Source organism: Hemiscyllium ocellatum, chromosome 6 (genome assembly GCF_020745735.1).
Source record: "Hemiscyllium ocellatum isolate sHemOce1 chromosome 6, sHemOce1.pat.X.cur, whole genome shotgun sequence".
Classification (NCBI taxonomy): Eukaryota; Metazoa; Chordata; class Chondrichthyes; order Orectolobiformes; family Hemiscylliidae; genus Hemiscyllium; species Hemiscyllium ocellatum.
Genome location: NC_083406.1, coordinates 80899769 through 80921733, shown reverse-complemented (window position 1 = coordinate 80921733; position 21965 = coordinate 80899769). Strand labels below are relative to the sequence as shown.

At 35.0% G+C, this 21965-nt stretch overlaps 1 protein-coding gene across 2 annotated transcripts in view; it reads left to right on the top strand.

Annotated features, from left to right (window-relative positions):
* pspc1 (paraspeckle component 1) overlaps positions 1–19041 on the top strand; it is a 57999-nt gene extending 38958 nt beyond the window's left edge. For both annotated transcript variants that reach the window (XM_060826072.1, XM_060826071.1), the window contains 3 exons: positions 6250–6307; positions 11951–12123; positions 18484–19041. In XM_060826072.1, the coding sequence (XP_060682055.1) occupies positions 6250–6307; positions 11951–12123; positions 18484–18690 (438 nt within the window). In that variant the 3' untranslated portion in view covers positions 18691–19041. The remainder of the gene's footprint in view (positions 1–6249; positions 6308–11950; positions 12124–18483) is intronic.
* The last annotated feature ends 2924 nt before the right edge of the window (positions 19042–21965 follow it).

The following is a 21965-nucleotide window of genomic DNA, read 5'->3' as shown; positions in this document are numbered from 1 at the left end:
GGAGCAATCATCCCAACACCCACAAACAGCTGCATCAGGGTTTAAATGAGTCACAACACTCTGCGGCACACAGGAACTACGAGAAGCCGAGAAAAAATACTATGTAATGTTTTGAGGAGCAACAGATACCCAATAAGTGCAGTCTGCCGATTCCTGCACAACAGACCTAAACAAGAAGACACAATACACCCAAGGACTTTAGCCACCCTGCCATACTTTAAAGACATCTCTGAGATGGCAACCAGACTACTCCGGCCCTGAGGCTTTATGGTAGCCCACAAACCTGTCACCATGTTGAAACAGCTCTTGATGAATTTAAAAGACTCTGTACCAACAACCAGCAGAACACATGTCATATACAAAATACCCTGCAAGGACTGCAACACACATTACGTTAGACAGATGGGCAGGAAACTAGCCACTAGGATACATGAACACCAATTAGCCACCAAAAGATAGGACCAACTATCACTGGCGAAGAGGGACACCAGTTCGCCTGGGACAATACATCCATCCTAAGACAAGCTAAACAAAGACATGTGCGGGAATTCCTAGAGGCCTGGCATTCAAACCAGAAGTCCATTTATAAACACATCAATTTGGATCCCAGTCATGTACCTCCGTGCCATCTTTTTTAATCCCAAGCTTATAAATGTCATTTCTGTCATCACTAATATTGGTCATTTCCGCATAAAACCCCCTGAATCACCTTTCTTGCTACCCGAGCACTTGTTAGCACTTTTTTTTGTTTCCTCTAAAGCAGTTCTAATTTATTCTTGGCTGGTCTGTCTGCAACCTGCTGCAAGTGTACAATATTTTGGCCTGCAACAAGATTTATTCCCCTGTGATCTCTGCTTGTTGACCTACATTGTTTCCTTGTCAAGCAAAATTTTGTGTAATTCTAATGCTTATTTTCTAATTCCTTGCAACCTCAACTCCTATCCCCCATGCTTTTTAGCTGCTTGGGCTACATGCTCTGAAATAGCCTCCCTACTACACCTTTTCTTGACTCTCTACTTCACTTTCCTCCCTTAAGATACTACTTAAAAAAAACTGTCTGACTAAGCTTTTTGTCATCTGACCTAGTTCTCCTCCTGTGGTTGTCAAAATTTGTTTTATAGTGCTTCTATGAAGTACCATGAGTCTTTACATTGTGTTATATATGCTAAATAAATGCAAGTTGTTAAAATTCAACATTAATTTGAAACAGCAAAATTTAAGTTTAAGGCAATAGAATATACTTTTTTTCCAATTTGGAATGTATTGTCATTTGCAAGGTTGATCCAGCCATAAAGCTTTAGTTGATAAGCACTGTATGCTCAACTTGTTGCACTGGACGGAATATATTTGAATTGTCTTGGTCATAACATAAAAAGACTAGCTCTTGTCAGGAGCAATGTTTAAAACCCAGTGGCATAATTAAAGTTGCTCCTAGGAATTGTAATTTTTTTTCACTATTTACAAATCAAACCTTTAGCAACAGACTTTCTCATAATTAGAACACTAGAGGATTTTGCAAAATATACATAAACCACAGTGATTGTGCAAATCTTTTCTCCTTAAGCAACTGATAACTTGGCCAAAATAAGTGCTGTAGAAATTACTACTTTAACAGTTTAATGTATTTACAAAGTAGTTTTGTGAATATACCCTCTGTTTATGATTGTAGCTAGGTATCCATATCTATGGTAAGAATACCGGAGTTGCTACTTGGTTATTTTGTAGTTTTGATCCACAATATCAACCTGTTCTAAAACCTCACAGCTGTACTTTATCTGGAGTTGTTCGAAACTCATTCAGAGTACACGAAGGTTTTAAGCTAGCAATAAGCTACTTGAAATTGTGAGCATATTGGTTCAAGTAAGCTTGGTCTTTTGGAAGCAGTTTGTAGTCCATACTCAAAATTATGATCTGTTGATTTCTTTGTCGAAACTCTGCATTAAACTGTCCATGGTCACTGAAGATGATGGTAAGTGCACATGATTAGTTCTATACCTGTGCTGTGGTAAGGTTAGGAAAGTTTGTTCTCTTCCAGTTCAATATTGGATCACCTTCACCTGATATTTAACTATAATATCTGATAAGCTATTTTTAGAGTACTAGAGTAATTTAACTTGCCTAAAAGTAATAAGCCATTTCTCTATTGAAGGGTGTTATGCTTTATAATTGACAATTATCTATTGGGTAAAAAGTTGCTGCAGAATCCATATACAGTTCTCATTTGACTGCATTAATCAATTAAATCAACAAATAGTTTACAATTTGATTAGTTCCTAAGTGAGCAATATTCTGTTTTTTTTACACTGCACATTTAAAGATTCGTAAAAGTCATTTTCTTTTCACTTTTTTTTCTATCTATTGATAGTGTGTACAGGTAAGATCTGCACATTTTCTGAATGATATTGTTTCAAAGAAAAGTTTTGTGATATCTGGTAACCAACAGATTTTGCACAAACATTTCTTCAAAATAGGCTAACGTATCTTGCTGTATTCAAAGACAGACTGTCATTCCTGAACATAAATAATGAAGAATTTTTTTGAAATAATGCAAATATTACATAAATAATATAGAAGTGCACAAATCAAGTTTATTAAATTGTGACAGTAGTACATTTTTGATTCTGGTATTCAAATTGTTTAAATTTCCATACCTCCTCAAATTCTGTAGTGGTAAAAGAGCAAAAGTTCTGATCCATTTAAGATTGAAAGGCTAGAAGTGGTCACAACTTGATAATTTTGCTAGAGACGTTTGATGGAAGGTTATTGTTGTTTTATGGCAAATTGATTTCTATATTTCAAAATACTTGCTGATTAGTTCATGCCTCATTTGGTACCAGATCTTCGATGAACAACTAATAATTTGCACATGTATTTTTTCACTTGTATAATTTTTCTGATTGTCTGTCTGTTTGCCATTTCAACATTTTGAATGTTTCACAAAGCTGAAAGTTAGTAGGAAAAGTTGATAATAGGATGAGAATAGAAAACAACTCTGAAAATACTCAACAAGCCTGGCAGTGTCAGCATTTCCTATTTTCATTTCTGGTTCCTAGAGTCTGCAGTACTCTGCTTTTTTATTAGTCCTACTAGATTATGGTAATTTGAAATTCTTTGACTTTTACTGCTCAACTTTGTTCTGTATTGAGAATGAACTGTTATTACTAATGAGCAATTATGTGAATTAATGCATTCTCTGGGTGCTACTATTAGTTAAAAACATGTGGCTAATTTGCATAACATAGTAAATCCACATGGCTGAAATTCACAGGATTCCCAAGAGGGAAATTAAATAGTGATGTGTGTAGAATCTCTCTATACAAGCAGCAGTGTGGCTTTTTTGGGAGTTATAGATTATTCAGCTACAAGGATATTGTTTTCAAATTGAACTGAATAAGTTATTGCATCTTGAGTCCTCCTCGAGTCATCTTAGCTACAAAGTCTTCAAGTTATATATTAATCCTTCAAATGTTATATTACAGATTGGCAGGAGATTAATACTCCAGGAAAATAGATTACATTGTCACTGATGATATAAGGAATTGTGCTAAATTTTGAAACAACAAAATTTGAATTGAATTTGTGTAAAATGATCTGAAAATGAAGCTAGAGTCAAATAAATAGTATTCTGTGTAAACTTGGCAGAAAAGTACAGAAAACTTTTTAGTTTTTTTTGTCATACTTCATAAAACAATATTTTGTGAAATGTTATTACAGCTGGTATGATTGCAAATTTCTTAGAGTATGCTTTTGACAAAAAAATACACAACCTGCAAAGTCGCTAGTGGTATTATATAATGAGACAACACAACACATCTGTCATTAGTGTTCCATTCTCTACTGCAATGTAAGACTCCATTGATTCCATGAATTACATTGAAGAACAAATACGTTATGAGGCTAATAATGTATTCATTGTGCCTGTGACTGCAGATGTGGAACATGGTGCTGTATAATTTTGGAACATCTGCTTTCTGAGAATTGTTCGGGGTTTTAATCTCCGTAAAACAGCTCCAAATTTCTTTTTGTTACAGTGGTGATACGTTTGGATTGTGCTTCAATAAGCTCATCAAAACTTTGAGAATATTACTAATTCAGAAAAATTGTAGTGATGTGTGCAAAACCAATAGTGAGCTGTTGGTCTGCCAATCATTAGTAACTGAGTGGAATTTACAAGTGTAAAAGGAACTCCTGAACTATACAGTGTTATCTCATTGCTTGAGTATAGCATGTACAGCAATGTAAAGAGTACATTGCATGATAGAAATGGAGTGGGAATGGGTGGTCATATGAATCAAAGATTGCGAAGAAACTCCTTTGCACAGTTATGATTTCTGTACATTTTCCTATTGTAATACAACATCCAAATATGAATTTGGAAGTGATATGATCTTTAACATGAAGATTGAATTATATCTGCTGATATTGTTGCCATTTATTTGATTTTCCTAAAGACTAAACATTGCCGGAGTTCCTCTTGTGTACACGTATGGGAAAACATTGGTCAATTAGCTTGCTTCCAGTAATAAAGTGTGCTTAGTATTTCGGTAGAACAGTTGTGCTATGAGCAGTTACTTAAAAATCCTGATTTACATGTTCATAGATTCTATTTAAATATGTATCAACTCTGGGTAAAGGATGAATTACATGCAGGAAAGACGAAGTACGCTTCAGACCCTAAAGTGCTTTAGAGGACGCCCAGGTGTTTTCAAGTTATCAAACAGCTACCTGAACTTACTCATTTTATTTATTGGCTAAGCATTTGTTGGCTCATATCATATTTCTGTCACCTGCTACACTGAAGTGTTTTTATCCAATGGTACCACTATTTTCCATTGTGAAGAACGCAGTGTTCTGGAAGTTGAGTGGTATGGTATCTGCTCAACCTAGAATTGGTCCTTAATTCATGGTCAACTGATGCTTCCCCCTGACTGTTTGTTTGTTTTTTCCTGACAATTTTTGTCAGTAGTAGCTTGCCATTGCCTTTCATGTTCCGACAAGTGAGGAGGGAGGTGTTCAGTCTGCTTTGGTCAAAACAGAAATCAAGCCCATATTGTTGATATTTATCTCAAATGAATGCTAGTCATCATCTATCAAACTGAGCTTACCAGCAAACCCCACCCCTAAGCTGAGCTGTACCTCATGCCAAATGTTTGAAAACTATTGCTCTAGAAGATGCAGTAGCAGGGCTGAAAAATTGCATGTGCATAGATTTGTTTAACTTATCTGTAAAGAATACTTTAGGTCTACTACCAAATGAGGCATTTTCAGTTCAAAAAATGTTTTTATTGAAACTTTTTTAAACAAAAAGTAACAAACTTTGAATTTCATTATATTTCTTAAATGTAATGTTAAGCATGTGAAAAAAAACATCATTTTGGTTCTAATTGGGAGCTCTTAACGCAGATTTAACATTTGTTGATATGTTTTGGATGTTTTCTTTGTCTTTTGAGATTTTTGCTTTCAGGTATATTTCCTGTGGAAGTGCACAATTTGCTTTTGCTTTATATATGACACTTATTACAAAACATAAGGTGATTTATATTTTTGTGTAATTCTAGTTGAATGAAAGTGGCTAATAATCTGTGTTATATGGCTGTATTTCTTTGTCCACTGTTGGACATCACAAGAAAAAGTAAGCTCATTTTACAAGAAACTGGCTTTATTTTTGTGGTTATGCTGGGATCCTGTTAAGGCCTGAAATGATACTCCTCGAGCACAAGCCCTGAATCACACCATTATTTTGGATAATGGGGAGAATAGGCAGGCATGTATTAAGTGGTGTAATATTTCATACTTTGCAAATGGATTTTCTGTTATGTAAGATTTGTGACTGCTGAGTGAAATACAACCATTATAATTTAATTGAAATGCTTTCATGAAAACAAAAGTCAGATATTGGGGGCACTTTTCAATCTGGTGGTTAAAAAACATTGACACAAGTGAAATTGAAGTGAAGCAAATAGAAAGGAACATTGGGTAGAATGGTAGAACTTTACTACCAATTTCCACCTTTTCTGGAGTTGAAAATTACCCCCATTCTGTTGCAGAGTATTATGAGTGAGGTGCAGTTGAATCTCAACCTGCTCTTTTATTCACTTTTTATCCAAATATTCAGGTTTTAGATCTGGGCAGTTCATTTTTTTTTAGGAAAAAGAATAGGAATTTTTATTTGCAATTAATGGTAAGAAATTGAACATACACAGATAATCTGTGCTGGTAGGTTGACCATGAAAATGTTTTTATTTTCAGAGAGAACAGGATATGAGGATGGGTGATATGGGTCCACGTGGAGGAATTGGCATGGGAGGTAGGGTCTTAATCAATGAAAACACTTAAGGTGTTGGACATTTTGTTTATTTCATGGTTGTGCCTAGCATTGTTCTTTGGGACTGTATCTGTTTGAAAGCTGAAATTACTTTTACTATTTCAGTATGTAAAAGTATGATTGCTGTACTTTGAAAGTTGTAAAGCTCCTCCTAGTACATAAGAATTTAATATAACAAATACGTCAAACTTTGATTTTTTTTCTCTATTCTGTAACATCTTGCACTTAATTGAACTGTACCACACTACAGTTTTTCTTGCACTAAAACTTTAGAGATTGTAGTCTAATGGTTTGTATTGCTGGATTAGTAATCCAGCATTTGGACCAATTAAATGGCGACATGCATTAAAATTCTACTCTGGCAGCTGAGGAAATAATTTCAGTTTATTTGCATAAATAAATCATGAGTTTTAACTGACCTTTGAAAAGTTACTCAGTTGTATTAAGCTGCTGGTCATCCAGCATGCACAGTTTCAGAAAGCAATGTGTTGCCACCTCCCTGGGGGCTCTTTGGAATGGATACAAAATGCTGATATCAACCTCCTTCAGTTGACCAGAACTCTGATATAGTATACTTTAAAACAAGTAATTGCATGACTGCTTTTGTCTTAGTCATAGTACTTGTGAATTTTGAAGTTTTTATTTTCATTTTTAGGTTTACCAAGCTTTTATTCATATTGTCAATATTTTTATTTGCTGATATCTGACCGTTCTGAATCAATTTGTAAACTTCAAGTAATAACATCATCATTTTAATACTAGATAGTATTATAGTAATATAATAAAACTAAATTTCATTGACTGGTGATGCCTGTACTATTATCATACGAGTTGCAACTCTTTTGGAATTGAGATAACTTGTCTTCTGTAGTGGTCTGAATATTGTAAAGCTATATCTTGCACCAAAGAGGAGATGAGGACTGCAACTTGTTAAAATCAGGTTGTATTTCTATAGTATGAAGCTTCATAAATAGACTGTAGCTTGTTGCCTAAGTGCTTTTCGTATATGGTGAAACTAACCATGAAATGAGCGTTGTTGTGTACTTGTGTATTTTACTTGTGTTAATAATTGCACTCTAATGTGTTCATTTGCATTTTTTCATAACGTACAGAACTCCAGAATACAAACGCACCCTACTTTGACTTCTCCAGGTTCTTATTCCTGTTGTTTGTATTTTTCAGTTGGTGTCTTGCAGTTCTGTGTGAATTCAATATTCAAGCAGTGGTATCATATCTGTACACATAAGATAACTAATTAAAACTTGATTGTGACATCACCTCAGTGCATTGTTATGGTACAAGTTGCACTTGATTTAACGTTATGATCAACTATCATCGGTAAATATGAGTTGAGAATATAAAATAATTTGAAAATCAAATCACATTTCAAGTTTTAACATAAAAATTCTAAATGTGCACTTAGTCATTAGTTGTATTCACAGTGATGCATGAAGTATTTTGGCCATTGAAGTGCAGCCTTGTGGCCAGAAAAATAAAAGGGAAAGTCCTTGGTTTTACGGGACGTCTTTCAGCAGCTTGGGACTTGTCTCAGTTACTTTAAAGTAAAATATATTCAATGTTGTAATAATGTAGGAGATTATATGAGGCTAAAGTCTGCACTCGACAATGTACCACAAACAGCATAAAGCTGCGATAATCTGTTTTAATCTGTTGCTTGCGATATAAGTTTTGTTGAGGATAGTCCGTCGTTGTCACGGTTTGTGAAAACTCTTAGAATTGAAGTGTGTTAAACTGCTTTTCTGATTACTAAATACATGTGGATATTGTTGGCAAGTTGAGGAAGGTATCTTATTTGCAGTGGAGATAGTGATCAGTTAAGTCACAATGAAGCAACTGGTCCTTTTAGAATTGTCACTGCTTTCTCAATGGGGTAAATTTAGGAGTATCAGTGGTATTACATTTTTTTAAGAATCATGTGGAAATCTGTTAATAACTAGCAAAATTCCTATCTTATGTGGCATTGTAGATCAAGTTTAGAAAATGATGATTTTACGGCATCAGTTTTTACATTGCTATCCAATTTAAATCACTGGTTAGGCCCAAATATGTCTGTGGTAGCAGTGCTAACCACATACTAGTTTTGCAGCAAATGGTTTATATGCAATATAAATTTTCATATAATAATTACTTATCAAACATCAAGTATCATTCACTTAAAAAGTAAGGCATTCAAAGCTATCACAAAATATCTCTGCTTTTCATTTTGCCATTTTATGAATCTGCTGATATCATACAAATGAGTTTTGAGATCATATTGCCAATAATACTTTTTATTTGCTAATCAGAAACACAGCTGGCTACACCTTGATTCTCAAAGTAACTTGTAGCTAATGTGTTAACACACTCAGCAGCTGCTCCTTGTAAGAAAGTGAAAATAATCACTTTGATAAACCAATGATGGTTTGAGCATTTGATTTGCATTTGTGTTACTGACTGGGTTGCAGCTTCTTCCACAAAAAAACATTTTAATGTAAGTGTACTATTAGCACAGGATTCTCTTTTTTAAAATTAAATTGCTAAGCCAAACTTGAAACTGGATTGAGACTGAGTTTCAGACTGGAGAAATTTACATTTTTCCTAGAAATAAAAATCATTTTTTTTTTCTGGATCAGTAAAACACAATTAACCATATACTTGCCAGCAGTAATAACAATTTTATTTACTGAAGTACATTGAAATCCTGATCCTAACTGATATTTCACTTGTCTCCCTCATAAATGCAAACATTTTTGTTGCAAGTGTTCAGATAGCGTCCTTTACACTCTTTCATAATCAGTTCTTTTCTCAGTACTTAATTTCGAGTAAGTAATCAATGCTGGCACTGTATTTTTAAAATGTATCTCACCTGAACACTTGGCGCATGACCTATGAAACTGATTAAATAGAGAAAAACTGTTTGAGTTGGCAGAGAGATCAGGAACCTGAGCGCAATGGCTGAAGATGATTGACCAAAGGAACAACAGCTGCATTAGAGAATTTTTTTTATCCAGTAAGCAGTCCTGACAGAGTTTCATGTTAAGAATTTCTTCTGTGCAACTGTCATCTGTATCATATGCAAACTGGTGCACCTTTTGGTTGGTAGATTTCTTCTAGCTTTGCAGCAATAAATAAAGCTAAAATACCAATAGAGATTTCACAGCATTGTGTTGTGTTGCCATAAACTTGGTGAAAAAGTCCTTGGCTAAATAAAGTGTGTCTCTGTGTAGCTTTTAGACTTCACAAACCTCCATTAACCAATCAAGATGAATAGCTGTCATTGGATTGCAAGAGATTTGTTTTTGGAAAACATTTCTCTCTCAATCTCAATCCTTAAGAATATTCCAAACTAGTTTTGTGATTTTCCCCAGCAGAATGCTGGTAATAATGAAGCTCTAGTTGGAGTAGCTAAAACATTTTTGAGCCTTTTTACTGCACATAACTGGTAGAATTAGATGTCACCAGGCCATCTGGATTTATGCATGATGTTGAATGGAATCTGTATGGACTCATACAGTAGGCTACAGTATTTCAACAAGCTGCCGTTTCATATGGTTTTGCAGTCAACACTTCTGTATCTTCGTCCAAGTCTTGCAGATAAGTGGTAATGTCTGCTTTTTGTTTTTGATACGTAGCACAACCCTTTTTATTTCTTCGTTCTTTGATTGATCGTCTAATTCTGAGCACCTTTGGAGCTGGTTGTGCAGGTTAAAGATCTGCTATAATTCGGAAGGGACAGGTCTGTCTTAAATTACTGTTGCTTCTCAAGGTAATAGGTTGGTTGCTGCAGCTTACACATAAAAGTTGCCAGAAGAAGTGGTGGAGGCTGGTACAATTACATTTAAAAGGCATCTGGGTAGATATGATTAGAAAGGGATTAGAGGGATAAGGGTCAAGTTCTGGCAAATGGGGCTTGATTAATTAAGGATATCTGATCGGCACGGACATTGTGTTGTTTTCTGTGCTGTACATCTCTATGACTTGATGCAGAGTTGCAAGGCTAGGATAGGGTCTGGGTTGTTTGGAGGGTCTGTGTGGACTCTATAGACTGAATGGCCTGCTTCCAAACTGTAATAGGATTCTGTGATTCTAGAGAGTATGTGAATTCAATTATAGCTTTGAAAAGGGTTTGGAAAGTTTACAAAAGTGAGAACTTGTCACTCTAGGTGGAAGGTGGGGATTGGGATGGACTAATTTTACTTTTGTAGAGGGTCAGCATGGACATGTGGGCAAACTTTTATGTGCAGTATCTATTCTGTGTGAACTTAATTTTTTTGGCTAGTCTACATGCCATAAAGCTAGCACCATTAAGCGGTTGTACTTGGATTAATAAAAGCACATTACCCATCAAATGGAAATTGCAGGTACAAATGGAATAAAATGAATTTTTTTTAGTTCAGTGGTTATATGTCCTCAAAACGCATTATGAAAGAGTTGTTTATTTGTTTTGAAACAACTTTAAGATGTGGCATTTGAACAAATAATGTTTTAAGATAGCGAACATTGAGTGAGTAATACAGGAAGGACATTTTATTAAATGAACTTAGTTTAAGAGCGCGAATGCAAAACTGTAGTTACCTTAAATTTTCGCTTTTGCCCTTTGTTTCAAGTTGCCATGGTACGATTTGAGATAGTAACATGACTTGGAACTAGGTCATACCTGGATGTTTTAAATATCATACATATTTTGTTATGATTTTTGTCCTTTCAAATGTTTGCTCTCAAACAAAAACATCAGAAGGAGATTTATTAAAATGGGCAAGGTGATATTTAGATTTGTTTTCAGTTGGAATAGGCTTGTGCAGATTTTTACAGCTTGTAATGTGATGCAAAAGCATTAGATTATTAGTTATAACTAATGTGTTTTCAAAATTATTCTATTCTTGGGTTTGGAAGTGAAGAAATAATACATACAACATTCTATCAGCTGATTTGTTCCCTCTCTCTTTTATATGGATGTATGCCACAGCAAAATAAATTTACACTGAACTTGAGAAAAAATTTTGTAATTCAAAAGCTAGGATTTATACATAATTGCATTGTTTATCAAGTAGTATCAGAAATCTTTGTAGTTGGGAAACTTGTAGAACTAGAGATTTTATAATTTCTGTGCAGAAGAGAAGTGGAAACATTTTTTACGTTTGTGAAAAATATTCCAAATTAATTGAATAGACTTGTTTCAATTTGAAAATATAATCTTGTTGCCTAAGGCATACTTGGAAAAATACATAATTACTGGATATTTGCTTATATTGTGAATACTCATTCTTTGGACTGTAAGCAATTTGTAATTTTTTTTTTCCCAGTTTTGATTTGTGGATATTTCTACTTTTATAATATATTTTTGTTGACCATTTTTATTCTTGTTGCAGGGATCTTGGTTAATGAAGCAAAGATGTTGGTTTTTTAAGGTGTGTGTGTGTGTGTATGTATGATACAATTTATACAGTCCCAAAGAACAATTTTTGCAGGCTATTACTCAGATAGCAGTTGCCTTGCATGGTCCGTTTATTATATAAGCATGTTTTTATATTATTTACTAAATTTCTACAAATATTCAATCCAATTAATTGCCTTGGAAGCATAATTAGATTTAGGCTAGATCTAAGTACCCACTATTTTGCATAGATGCGTATAGCCCGGCTCCTGCTGGCAACCAAGGTCCTGCTCCACTTATGGGTATGAACATGAACAACCGTGGACCTATGCCTGGTGCTACAATGGGACCTGTCCCAGCCATTGGGCCAGAAGGGACTGCAAGCTTGGGAACACCCATGCTGGGAGACAACAGTGGAACAATGGTAATGTATTAAAATGTCTGATATTTACTGCCTTATTTTCGAAGTAATATAAGGTATGTTTACACTAGCACTTGGACTGGCACAATCTTTTTTCAAAGTTCTTCATACGTTAGAAAGGTTTGATCACATCTTGTAGCATAGTTTTCCATTTGTGTACTTTCAACTTTGCAAAAATCAAAGGTTTTAAAAAAAACAAAACTGGATCATCAGAGCAGTTCAGTGTCAACGTGTTTTTCTTAGATAAACATCAGTTTGGATGATGAGTATTCTGATGAACTAAAATAGGTCAGAGTTTATAATGTGTATGATGAAATGAATGGTGGATTCAAAACGGTAAGATAGCAATTATATAGTTCTGAAATTGTAAAAGGAATTTGGATGCATTGAAATTGGGTATTATTGGCATGTAGTGTATAGAAGAAAGCTTGGCACATCTGTTTTTGATACACAGGTGAATGTGAATTATAAATTTTAATAAGCACGTAATTAGGATTAATTTTTACTTTTTTTATAGCAATTATTAAAGTAAACAACAATAAATGACTCCTTTTTATATATTCTGATAGGCCTTGGACAAATTAAATTAATAATTTTGGTAAAACCTAATGCCATCTTGGAAGCATTTGGACAACATTTAAGCATGGGCTCATGTGAGACATACACAAAACAAGCATAGACTTAAAACGTTATTGTGAAGCATTTCAAGTTTTCTCAGCTAAGTCTCAAATTATGACTCTTGAAATTTTGCTGTGAATAAATGGGTGCATTTTGTGTAATGTGCCAAGCCTTCTGAGAGTGTAAACATATCTTTTGGAGATTAAACTGAAATTTACACACACAAATAGTGTGTATCCTTATGTTGTACAAAGTTGATTTAAACCAATAATTGTAGGAATAAGTATATGCCAATTAGCCTATTCAGCCTGTTCCAAAATTCAATACATAATTCATGGTTGACCAACTACTTGAATGCCTTTTTCCTTGCAATTTCCCCATATCCTTTTACATAATTGGTTAATCTCTGTATTAAGCATACTCAATGACTGAACCTCCTTAGCCGTCTGTGCATATTCAGAATTCTCTGCCCCAATGTTGAGTTAAAAACAATTTTCCATCTCATAAGTAGCTTTTCCTTTATTTTGAAACCATGTCCCCTAGTTCTTGATTTCCCAACCAGAGAAAAACCTTGCTCTAGCTATTCTTCCTGTCCTGTCTGACTTTAAGATTCAATGTGATTGCCCTCAATTTTCAAAACTCTTCGGCTGTATTCACTATGTGTCTCCAAAGGGCAGTCCTGCCATCACAGAAGAAATCTGGTAGACCTTTGGTGCATTCTCTGTCTGGCAATAATATCATCTTTTTAAGGCAGGAGAACCAAAATGCTACGCCCAGGTTCTGACTAACCAAGTTAGTGTCCATTTGAAGCAAGGGTTTGCTGCTCTTGTACTGAAACCTTCCATACCTTAGCTTCCTAATTGTCTGCTGCACATGGGTATTGGCTTTTAGTGGCTAATTGACAAGTACGCCTAGGTCCCTTTATTCATATACATTTCCTAAGTTCTTTCTTTTAAGCAATAAGTATTTGTTCTTCTCACTTAAGTAGATGATCTCACATTTTTCCACATTGTATTCCATCTGCTATATTCTTGTACACAAAGTCTGTTTTAAAAAAAACTTTTAAAAGTCATTTTGTATGTTCCTTACAACATATATTCCCACTTAAGCTTGTGCCATTCATAAACTTGAAAAGTATGTTTAATTCCACATCCATATCGTTGATTGTATATTATGAACAGCTGGGATTGCAAGTACTGAACTGCCAAGTTTAGGCAACCCATTTATTCCTTTGTTTTCTTCCTGTTTAAGCCAATATTTAGTCTGTACACATATATTACTTCCTTTCCAAATTAGCTTCAGTATTGCTAACTCACCTCCCATGGGGTGCTTTTCTCAAAAGCCATCTAAAAATCCAAGTGTACTATATTCACTGACAGTTCTCTGCCATATCTATCAGTAACAATTTTAAAGTCCAAGTTTGTCAAATGCTATTCCCACTCACTTGTGGTGACTATACCAATCAGATGACTATGATTCAAGTGTCCGTTTATCCCATCCTTTTTCAATGGATTCCATCAGTTTTCCTGCTGCTAAAGCTAACTAAACTGTAGTTGTCCATTTTCTCTTTTTGTTTTGTAAATAGTGGGGTGACATTTGTGACTTACCAATATGCAGGAGCCATTCTAAAAATGCTTCCATTACGTCCAAAGGCAACCTGCATCATAATGGGTTGAAAGAGGTCTCAGAGCCAGAGACTTATAGGGTCATAGAGATGTACAGACTTGGTAATTTTCAACCCCATTAAGTTCTCCAAGCAGAAGGTTCTTACTAATTTCCTTAAATTCCTCATTCTTTGTAGTTCTCTTAACCTCCTAATTATGAATTTCATGTATCTTTCCCTTTTGAAGAGATCACCAAAGTAACCTTTTAACATTTCTCCCACTTCTGTTTTCCATTAAACATTCTCCTGCCTCGGCCTATAATGCACCCACATTTATCTAGACCAAATGTTTTCTTTCACATTCCTTTAGAAGCTTTTACAGTGTATTTGTTAGTTTACATTAATGGTCTTTTCTTCCTTTTATTAATTTCTTTGTCTTGTTGCAAAAACATCAGGATCACTGTTATTTTTGGCAACATTATGGACTGCCTTTAACATTTGCTCCCGTTTTTGAGCTACAATTTACTTTTTATGAGATTGTGCCTATAAAGATAGTGTGTTGCTGTATGCCATGTAATATTTGCTAAATATGATCCATTGCCCGTGTGCCATTATATCTTTCAATGTATTTTCCCAATCCACCTCAGCCAGTTTGTCCCTCATACTTGATAGTTTCCTTCATTTAGAATGAACCTCACTTTCAAATAGAATGTAATGTTCTTCCTCCATGTGGCTGCTCATTAGTAAAGATGGCTTTTCCCCAAAATAGCCTGTTCTCTATTTGGTTTCTCAACATGGTACTCTAAGAAGCCATTTTAACATACTTCAGAAACTCATTCTCCATAACATTAGTACTCATTAGGTTTACCCAGTCTTTTAGGAGATTGAAATGATCCATTATTGTTTCATCCATGCTACATGCTTCTCTAATCTCCTCATTAATACCATGGACCACATTGCCATTACTGTTTAGTAGCTTGTAAATAAATCTTACAAATGTTTGCCCTCTCTTTTTCTTAACTCCGCCCAAACAGATTCCACATTTTGAACTTCTGATCAGAAATCCTCCTTTTAGTAACGTACTGATGCCTACCCTATTACCAATATTCGTTCCCCTCCTCTTTCTTTTTTTTCCTGTTTCTCCAAATGTTGAGTATCCTTGAATGTTCAGTTCACAGTCTTGGTCACCCTGTAGCCATCTTTCCTGTTAGATCATATGCATTTGTCTTTATTTCTTCCTGTAAATCATTTCTTGTTGTGATTGCTGTGAGCATTTGTATTGAGTGTTCAATTTTCTATTGTTTTGACATCTCTCTGCATTGTATGTTTGATGTCAGCCTTCATTTTGCCTCTCGTTCAATTTCTCGTGCCAATTTTCCTAATTCCTGTTACCAACTTTATTTCCTTTCAATGTGCACAACCTCTTGGGCTCCCCCACTCCTGAATCTAATTATAGTCATATTTTCAATCGTGCACAGCAGTCTTGGGAATATTACATGTCCAGGTTTACTGTTAGATTTGGTTTTGTTCAAGTTATGAGAGGGAAGAAAGAAAATTCTATCTTTGCTTTTCATTAAACTTGAATTAAACTGAATTTGGCATGTAATATGTGAAAGTAGAGATGTAAAATGAAATGAAAACTTTACATTTGTCCGTGTACCAAGTTAAAATGATGACATTTGAGTTTATCATGGTTTATGGATTTTAAACTCTAAAAGGTGTGAACTGTAGCTAGGGCCATTTTCTTTGTGTGTATTCATTTGGAGCTGGAACTAGGTATGATTAAATTGAGGTACCATCTCTACCATCAGAAACTGTTCTTCTGTGATGGAGATTGATTTCACAACTTGGAATGACAGATCAAAATCTCCTTTGCAGTTGAAACGCTTTGCCAATATCTTCCTATTTCAATTGTGTTGCCTTCCATTCTGTTTTAATTGCTGAAATTCATTTTTAAAAATAATTACTTTCTTTCCCCTTGGTACAAGAACGGAATTAATTTTATAAAGCCCCTTCCCCACCCAGAATTGAAGCATTAACCAGAAGAAGAGTTGATTTAGGTTTTTAAAATTGCTGAGAGATCAGAGTATTTGCAGGCAACAGGCTGTTCAAATCGTTTTTATCCCATGAGAAAATAGTGTGCATCCACTTATTTCTGTTAGTATGCAACATATTTGACAGTGGCTATGCTAATAGATGGATATGGTTTATTTTCACTATATTTTGTCTTTTGTTGCATCTAAGAACAAAAAATTAATGTTTTGCTTTGTATTAGTTTGTATCCGCCATAAATTTATACACTGGAAGTTCATTTTGTGATGTGACCTAATACAGATAATGCAAAAATAAGTTACTATTGTTTTGGGATTGTTCAGTGTTTACTTTTTTTTCAGTTTTAAAAACAATAATATTTTAGTGTATTATCATATCAAAATGGTACACTTTTGATATGTCGTGCTCAACATTTGCGTGTCTGCACCTTCCAAATTACTCACAATACATCTCTTTAGTTTCAAGATGAGTTTCCCAAAAATCTACTGGTAAGGAATGAAGCAGTACTATAGCTCTGGTAAAACATCAGGATTCACTTCATTTCCACATCCAGAAGCACTCTTCTTCAGTTGAAACTTTTACTATTAAGCTGGTAAAGTAGATTCTGAGAAAAGTAGTATCGCTGGGAATGGGTTTTTTCAACCCATTTAGAATTGAGGAGTTTAATTTCCTGATGATCTCTGAGAAGGGAGTGCCTCATTCAGGGAACTATTCTTAATAACTGCTGTCCCTGCTGGGGCTAGAAAGGTTCTTTTTGCAGTTAAAGAAACCCACTAAATTCTGAGTTTGCACAGAGTAACTGAACCAAGGTACGTCAGCTCCTTGGCTGCATCTGCTTCCTCCCAAGACTGAAAAATCAAAGCACAATTAAAATGCCTGTTTGTGATTTTTTTCGTCCACTTTGTTTACAGATGTTTTTGCAGGAGTAGACATAAAAATAGAAGTGAGAAATGGGAGGTGAGGAAATTCAAGAAAATAAGATCTGACGAATGAGTTGGACCAAGGACTGATGATGGGAGGATGAAATATAGGACCAGCAAAATCTGCCCTACTGGGAGAAGCAACTGGGGGTGGTGGGAATTGAGAGGATAGCTGGAGAGTGGAGGTGATCAAAATGCTGAAGATGTGTAATTGGTAGTAGAGTGGAGGAGGAACCGTAAATGAGTTGTGAGGCCTGCTCAAAAGTTTGAAGTATGGGCTTCAAGTGAAGCTTGAAAACTTGAATATGTTAATGAAGTAATTGAACCGTATGGTACACACTTCCTATTTGTTACACCCTTCAAAAGAATGCCCCTGCTCTAAAATGACAAGCAAAAATAAACCATTAGTTGTCCTGTGATTTGTCTAAAGCATCAAGCAAATGTTAAGTGTTGGAGGATGTTGCAGTCTTAGCAGCAGACCAAGATTAACATCATGTAAACCAGATGACTGGGAAACTAGTGGTAAGAGATCAATGAGGTGCTATTTAAAAAAAAGCCTTGTTAATGAATGTGGAACTGGTGCAGTTGTAAGATCATGGGGTAATTTTAAACTTGCAGCTTGACCTTTTACCCTCTTGCATATGGAGGTGTGATGATGCCTTGATTGTTTATTTGCATAATTATAACTTTCAAACTTTGTTTTGAAATTTCCCATGGGAGTTTTTTTAGCTGTTTTTGCCATAAATATGGCTTTCACATTAACCCAGACCTTTAAAATGCAGAGAAAATGACATTTATTATTCAAAAATGTAGTCTATGGTGATGAATTACATAATTTAGTTTTTCAGTTTGAGGTTCTTACAATGATTGCTCCAAATGTTTTGTATTATGGTTGTCATTTGTTGTCATCGTAAAAGTAGGAGGTGAAATATAAATGATTTTGCATAATTCAAAGCATCATTGATCTATACGTTAACTAATGTAATTGCTCCTTTCTATCTCCTTTTTGTATGTTCCTGGTACTGCTGGACTGCCTGCCAAACTTCATGACACCGATACGGGGATGTCGCCAATCAATTCATAAAATTGCCACCTTTTGGTCCGTTCCTACAATGGAACATGTTATGGACATTTTATATAAAACACAATCGCTATCTGAATGGACAATAGCGCAATGATAGATTTCCCCAGGGAGGTCCTGGACAGATGGGTTCTCCTCCTATGATCAATAGGGGAAACCTGAGTGGAACTCCAGCACCTGAGGCTACTCCTCAACAGCCCATGGCAGGTGTTGGTGTGAGTAGTACACCTGGTGGTTTTGGTAGAGGCAATCAAAGGGGTAATTATGATGCAAACAAAGTCCACAGCAGATTTTAGACTTTCTGAATTGTAACAATAGATCATTCCCTTCTGTGACAATTTAAGGCATACGGAAATCTGGTGATTTAAAAATATCAGTTGAGTTTTATCTGCTGTTACCTGACACTGTTTTTTATTGTGATGTAGATCTTGAATTTTGTTTTTCTTATGTAATATCTTTTGTTTTGAACCTTTATATTGAAGTAATTGCTTCGGGCTATGTAGCATAGAACAGCAACCACATAAAACATCACTGTTTAGCAAGTTGGGTTAACTCCTTGTGAATGTAGTACTATACATCTTAAAATGTGACCATGCTGTAAAATCCATGGAGTTCTGGAATAATAAATAAAGCAAAAAAAAAATCAACCATTTTATTTTTGTAAGAATAATTGAAAAGTAAGCATTTATATGAAAGCACAATGTGTATGTTGTGCAAAATTGGAAAATTGGTGCAGTTGACAGTTGTAGTTCCTGATATTGAAGATGTGCCAATCTTTCTATTCTAGGATTTAAAATACTGCTTCAGACGTTTTTTACCTGTTGCTTATGCAAACTATAATTTAACAGCTACTGGAAATTTTAATTGCTTGGATGCAATTGAAGGAGAAATCCCTGACTCCATCCACAATCCTGTTTACTCCTGTCAACTAAATCAAATGATATTTATGATGGCTTCTGTGTGTGTAAACACTTTGAAGAGGGGAATAAGAAACTGTTCTTTAGTACAGTAGTTTCTTTCATTCTGTTTAATGTCGTCATGTTGAAATCAGATACCACATTAGCTGTCTTCCAGGAATGCTAAAGTCAGTTTATAATGGGTTAACAAAATACGTTAAACAACTACTATCAAAGTACTTATCATTTACTTGGAGTTATTGTAATCTCAAAAATTTTCACTTCCCCTATCAGCCTAAGGCCAAAAAGGTGCTTATGGAGATGCACTAAGTTGTCAGCCTGGATTGTACAGGTCTTCAGTACCCCAAAACAGTGGTTATTTCTTGCCAAACAGTTGGTCTTTCTAAAATCAAATTATACAGTATCTGGAGTTCCCCTCATTTTCCACCCATAATGAAGGAAGTTGGGTGTCTCAAAAGTCAAAGTATTGACAAAATCTTTCATTCTAACTTTGAATGAGTTGCATAAACCGTTTTAGTTTAGCAATAGTATTGAGTGTTACAACACTGTTTGATCATGATTTTCTTTTAAAATGGTTTCAATTTAAATGAGTTAAAAACATTTTGCACTTTTCAAGTTTCCTACACTTTCAGTTGAATCGTTTTTTAAATGCTCATTTCCGATCGTATGGACCTATTTCTATATATTTCTGAAAAAAGGCACTTTGAAGCTTTTCATCTTGTACTCATTAGGACATTTTGTAATTTGAATGTAAAACATTATCATACTGTCTTAAAGGATAGTGCTAACCAGTCGGCAAGTAGACTTGGATTGTTGGAAGTGTTGCCTTGGATTGTTGGAAGTGTTGCCTTGGAGAATACACTAGTTTTGTGATAGCTAATGGTTAATTGCCAGGTTTTGTTTACATTTTAAACAATTTGGTCAAGCCACTGGCCTGAAAAATGAACCAAGGATGGCTGTCATAATTTTGTTGAGTTGAAATAGACAGTATTCTGTCTGCAAAAGAAACAGCATTCCATATATTTTAGCTTCCGGAACGTATGCACATAGCACATTGAGCCTGACTGTTCCTAACATAATTCTTTCCTTGCAATTATTTTAACAAACATTGTTCGATTGTGGAATAACATCCAATGTTGGACACTTTTGGAAATGTGGGTGCTTTGGGCATGGGCAGCACCTTATGATCAGCCAAAGGGATATGCTGTTTAATAAGATTGGTGAGTTGTCGGGATATATAGACCACATACCTAGCATCACACTGGTACTGAAGCTCATATATTGCCATTATCCATTTGTCTGATGGGCGCAATTAATTTTTGGCTTGGCAACAGCATCCTTTTTAATGACTCACAGAAAAGAGATTTGTTTCATTTGAACAGAATAGGTGACAGCGATTCTCTGGTTCATTTCTTAGGTCAATGCCTTTACTAGTCAATCTGCTTAGTTTAAAATTTAAAGCCTGGCAGTTAATTTAATTCTTCACAACCATGAAGAATGTTTCAATCTGTCTACTTACCGACCAATCAGCACTCTTCTCTCATACAGTATAAATGCTTTCTTACATGAGCAATTTGCAAATTACCCTGATGAATGCAAAATGAAAACCTTTGACAAAATAAGCCTTTTTATCAGCAATACGACAGTTCTGTACTGACAGTCCGTTCTTTGTCTTCTACTGTGTTGACTACTTGCACCAGACTAGATAATTTGATTACGTTACAAAGATACTTTTTTTTCAGAAAAAAACTTTTCAGTTTAACCTGCCTTCAATACTGATTTTGAGCTGGAGATCTGCCTGGAGAGTTACATGCTGAGAAATTGCTGCTCTGTGACCTACATAGAGTTTTTTTTTAAAAGAACTGTTACTGATTTGATTTTCTGTGGCTTATAAGATTTTGATTCCTTACGTGAACTCATTAACAAATTCAGTTTTACTTCATGTTCCTCCATCGTGTCTGAAAGTATTAACAATTGTAAAGTGAGGATCAATGTTAGGTGAAGTTTTGGAGTGGCTGCCATTCAAATTTTTTTCTTGTAAATTTTATATTAATACAAATTATCATTTCATTGCATGTGAAGTGATAATAAGCATTTGAATGTGACCATTCAGAAAAGAGACCGGTGCCTTCAGCCACAAAACTGACTTAATCGGTAAAGCACGTCGCTATGTGCTTCATTCTTTCATTCCTGATCTGAGCTCTCTACCAATAGAGAAAACAAGTTACTGCAAATTCTAAGTAAGACTGGAGCATTTCTTTCCAACTTTGAGAGGTGATCAAGTAAACTCCTGGAGATTTGTCATTAGCATGTTAACGTTCTAGTCACAGCTAAAAAGCAACTTGTTCTGTAAGTGGAAATATCCTTTTTCTCCAATGAATCTCTCAAGATTCCATTTGAATGATTAGGATCTCCTTGCTGGGCACCCATCTTGATGTTTGTTTACCGCGTCTTGTCTTATTCTTATGGATTTTCTAGGCATGGCTTCCAGTCCTCTATTTCATGTAGTATGATTTTGTAGTATGCAATTGAACTGTCATTTTCAAAATCTCAAATATATCCCCTCTAACTCTGCTTCTCTAAAGTATCTAGCTTTTGGTGCATATCCTTATCTCAAGATTTGTTTTTACTCTGTTTATCCTCCATAACACTAC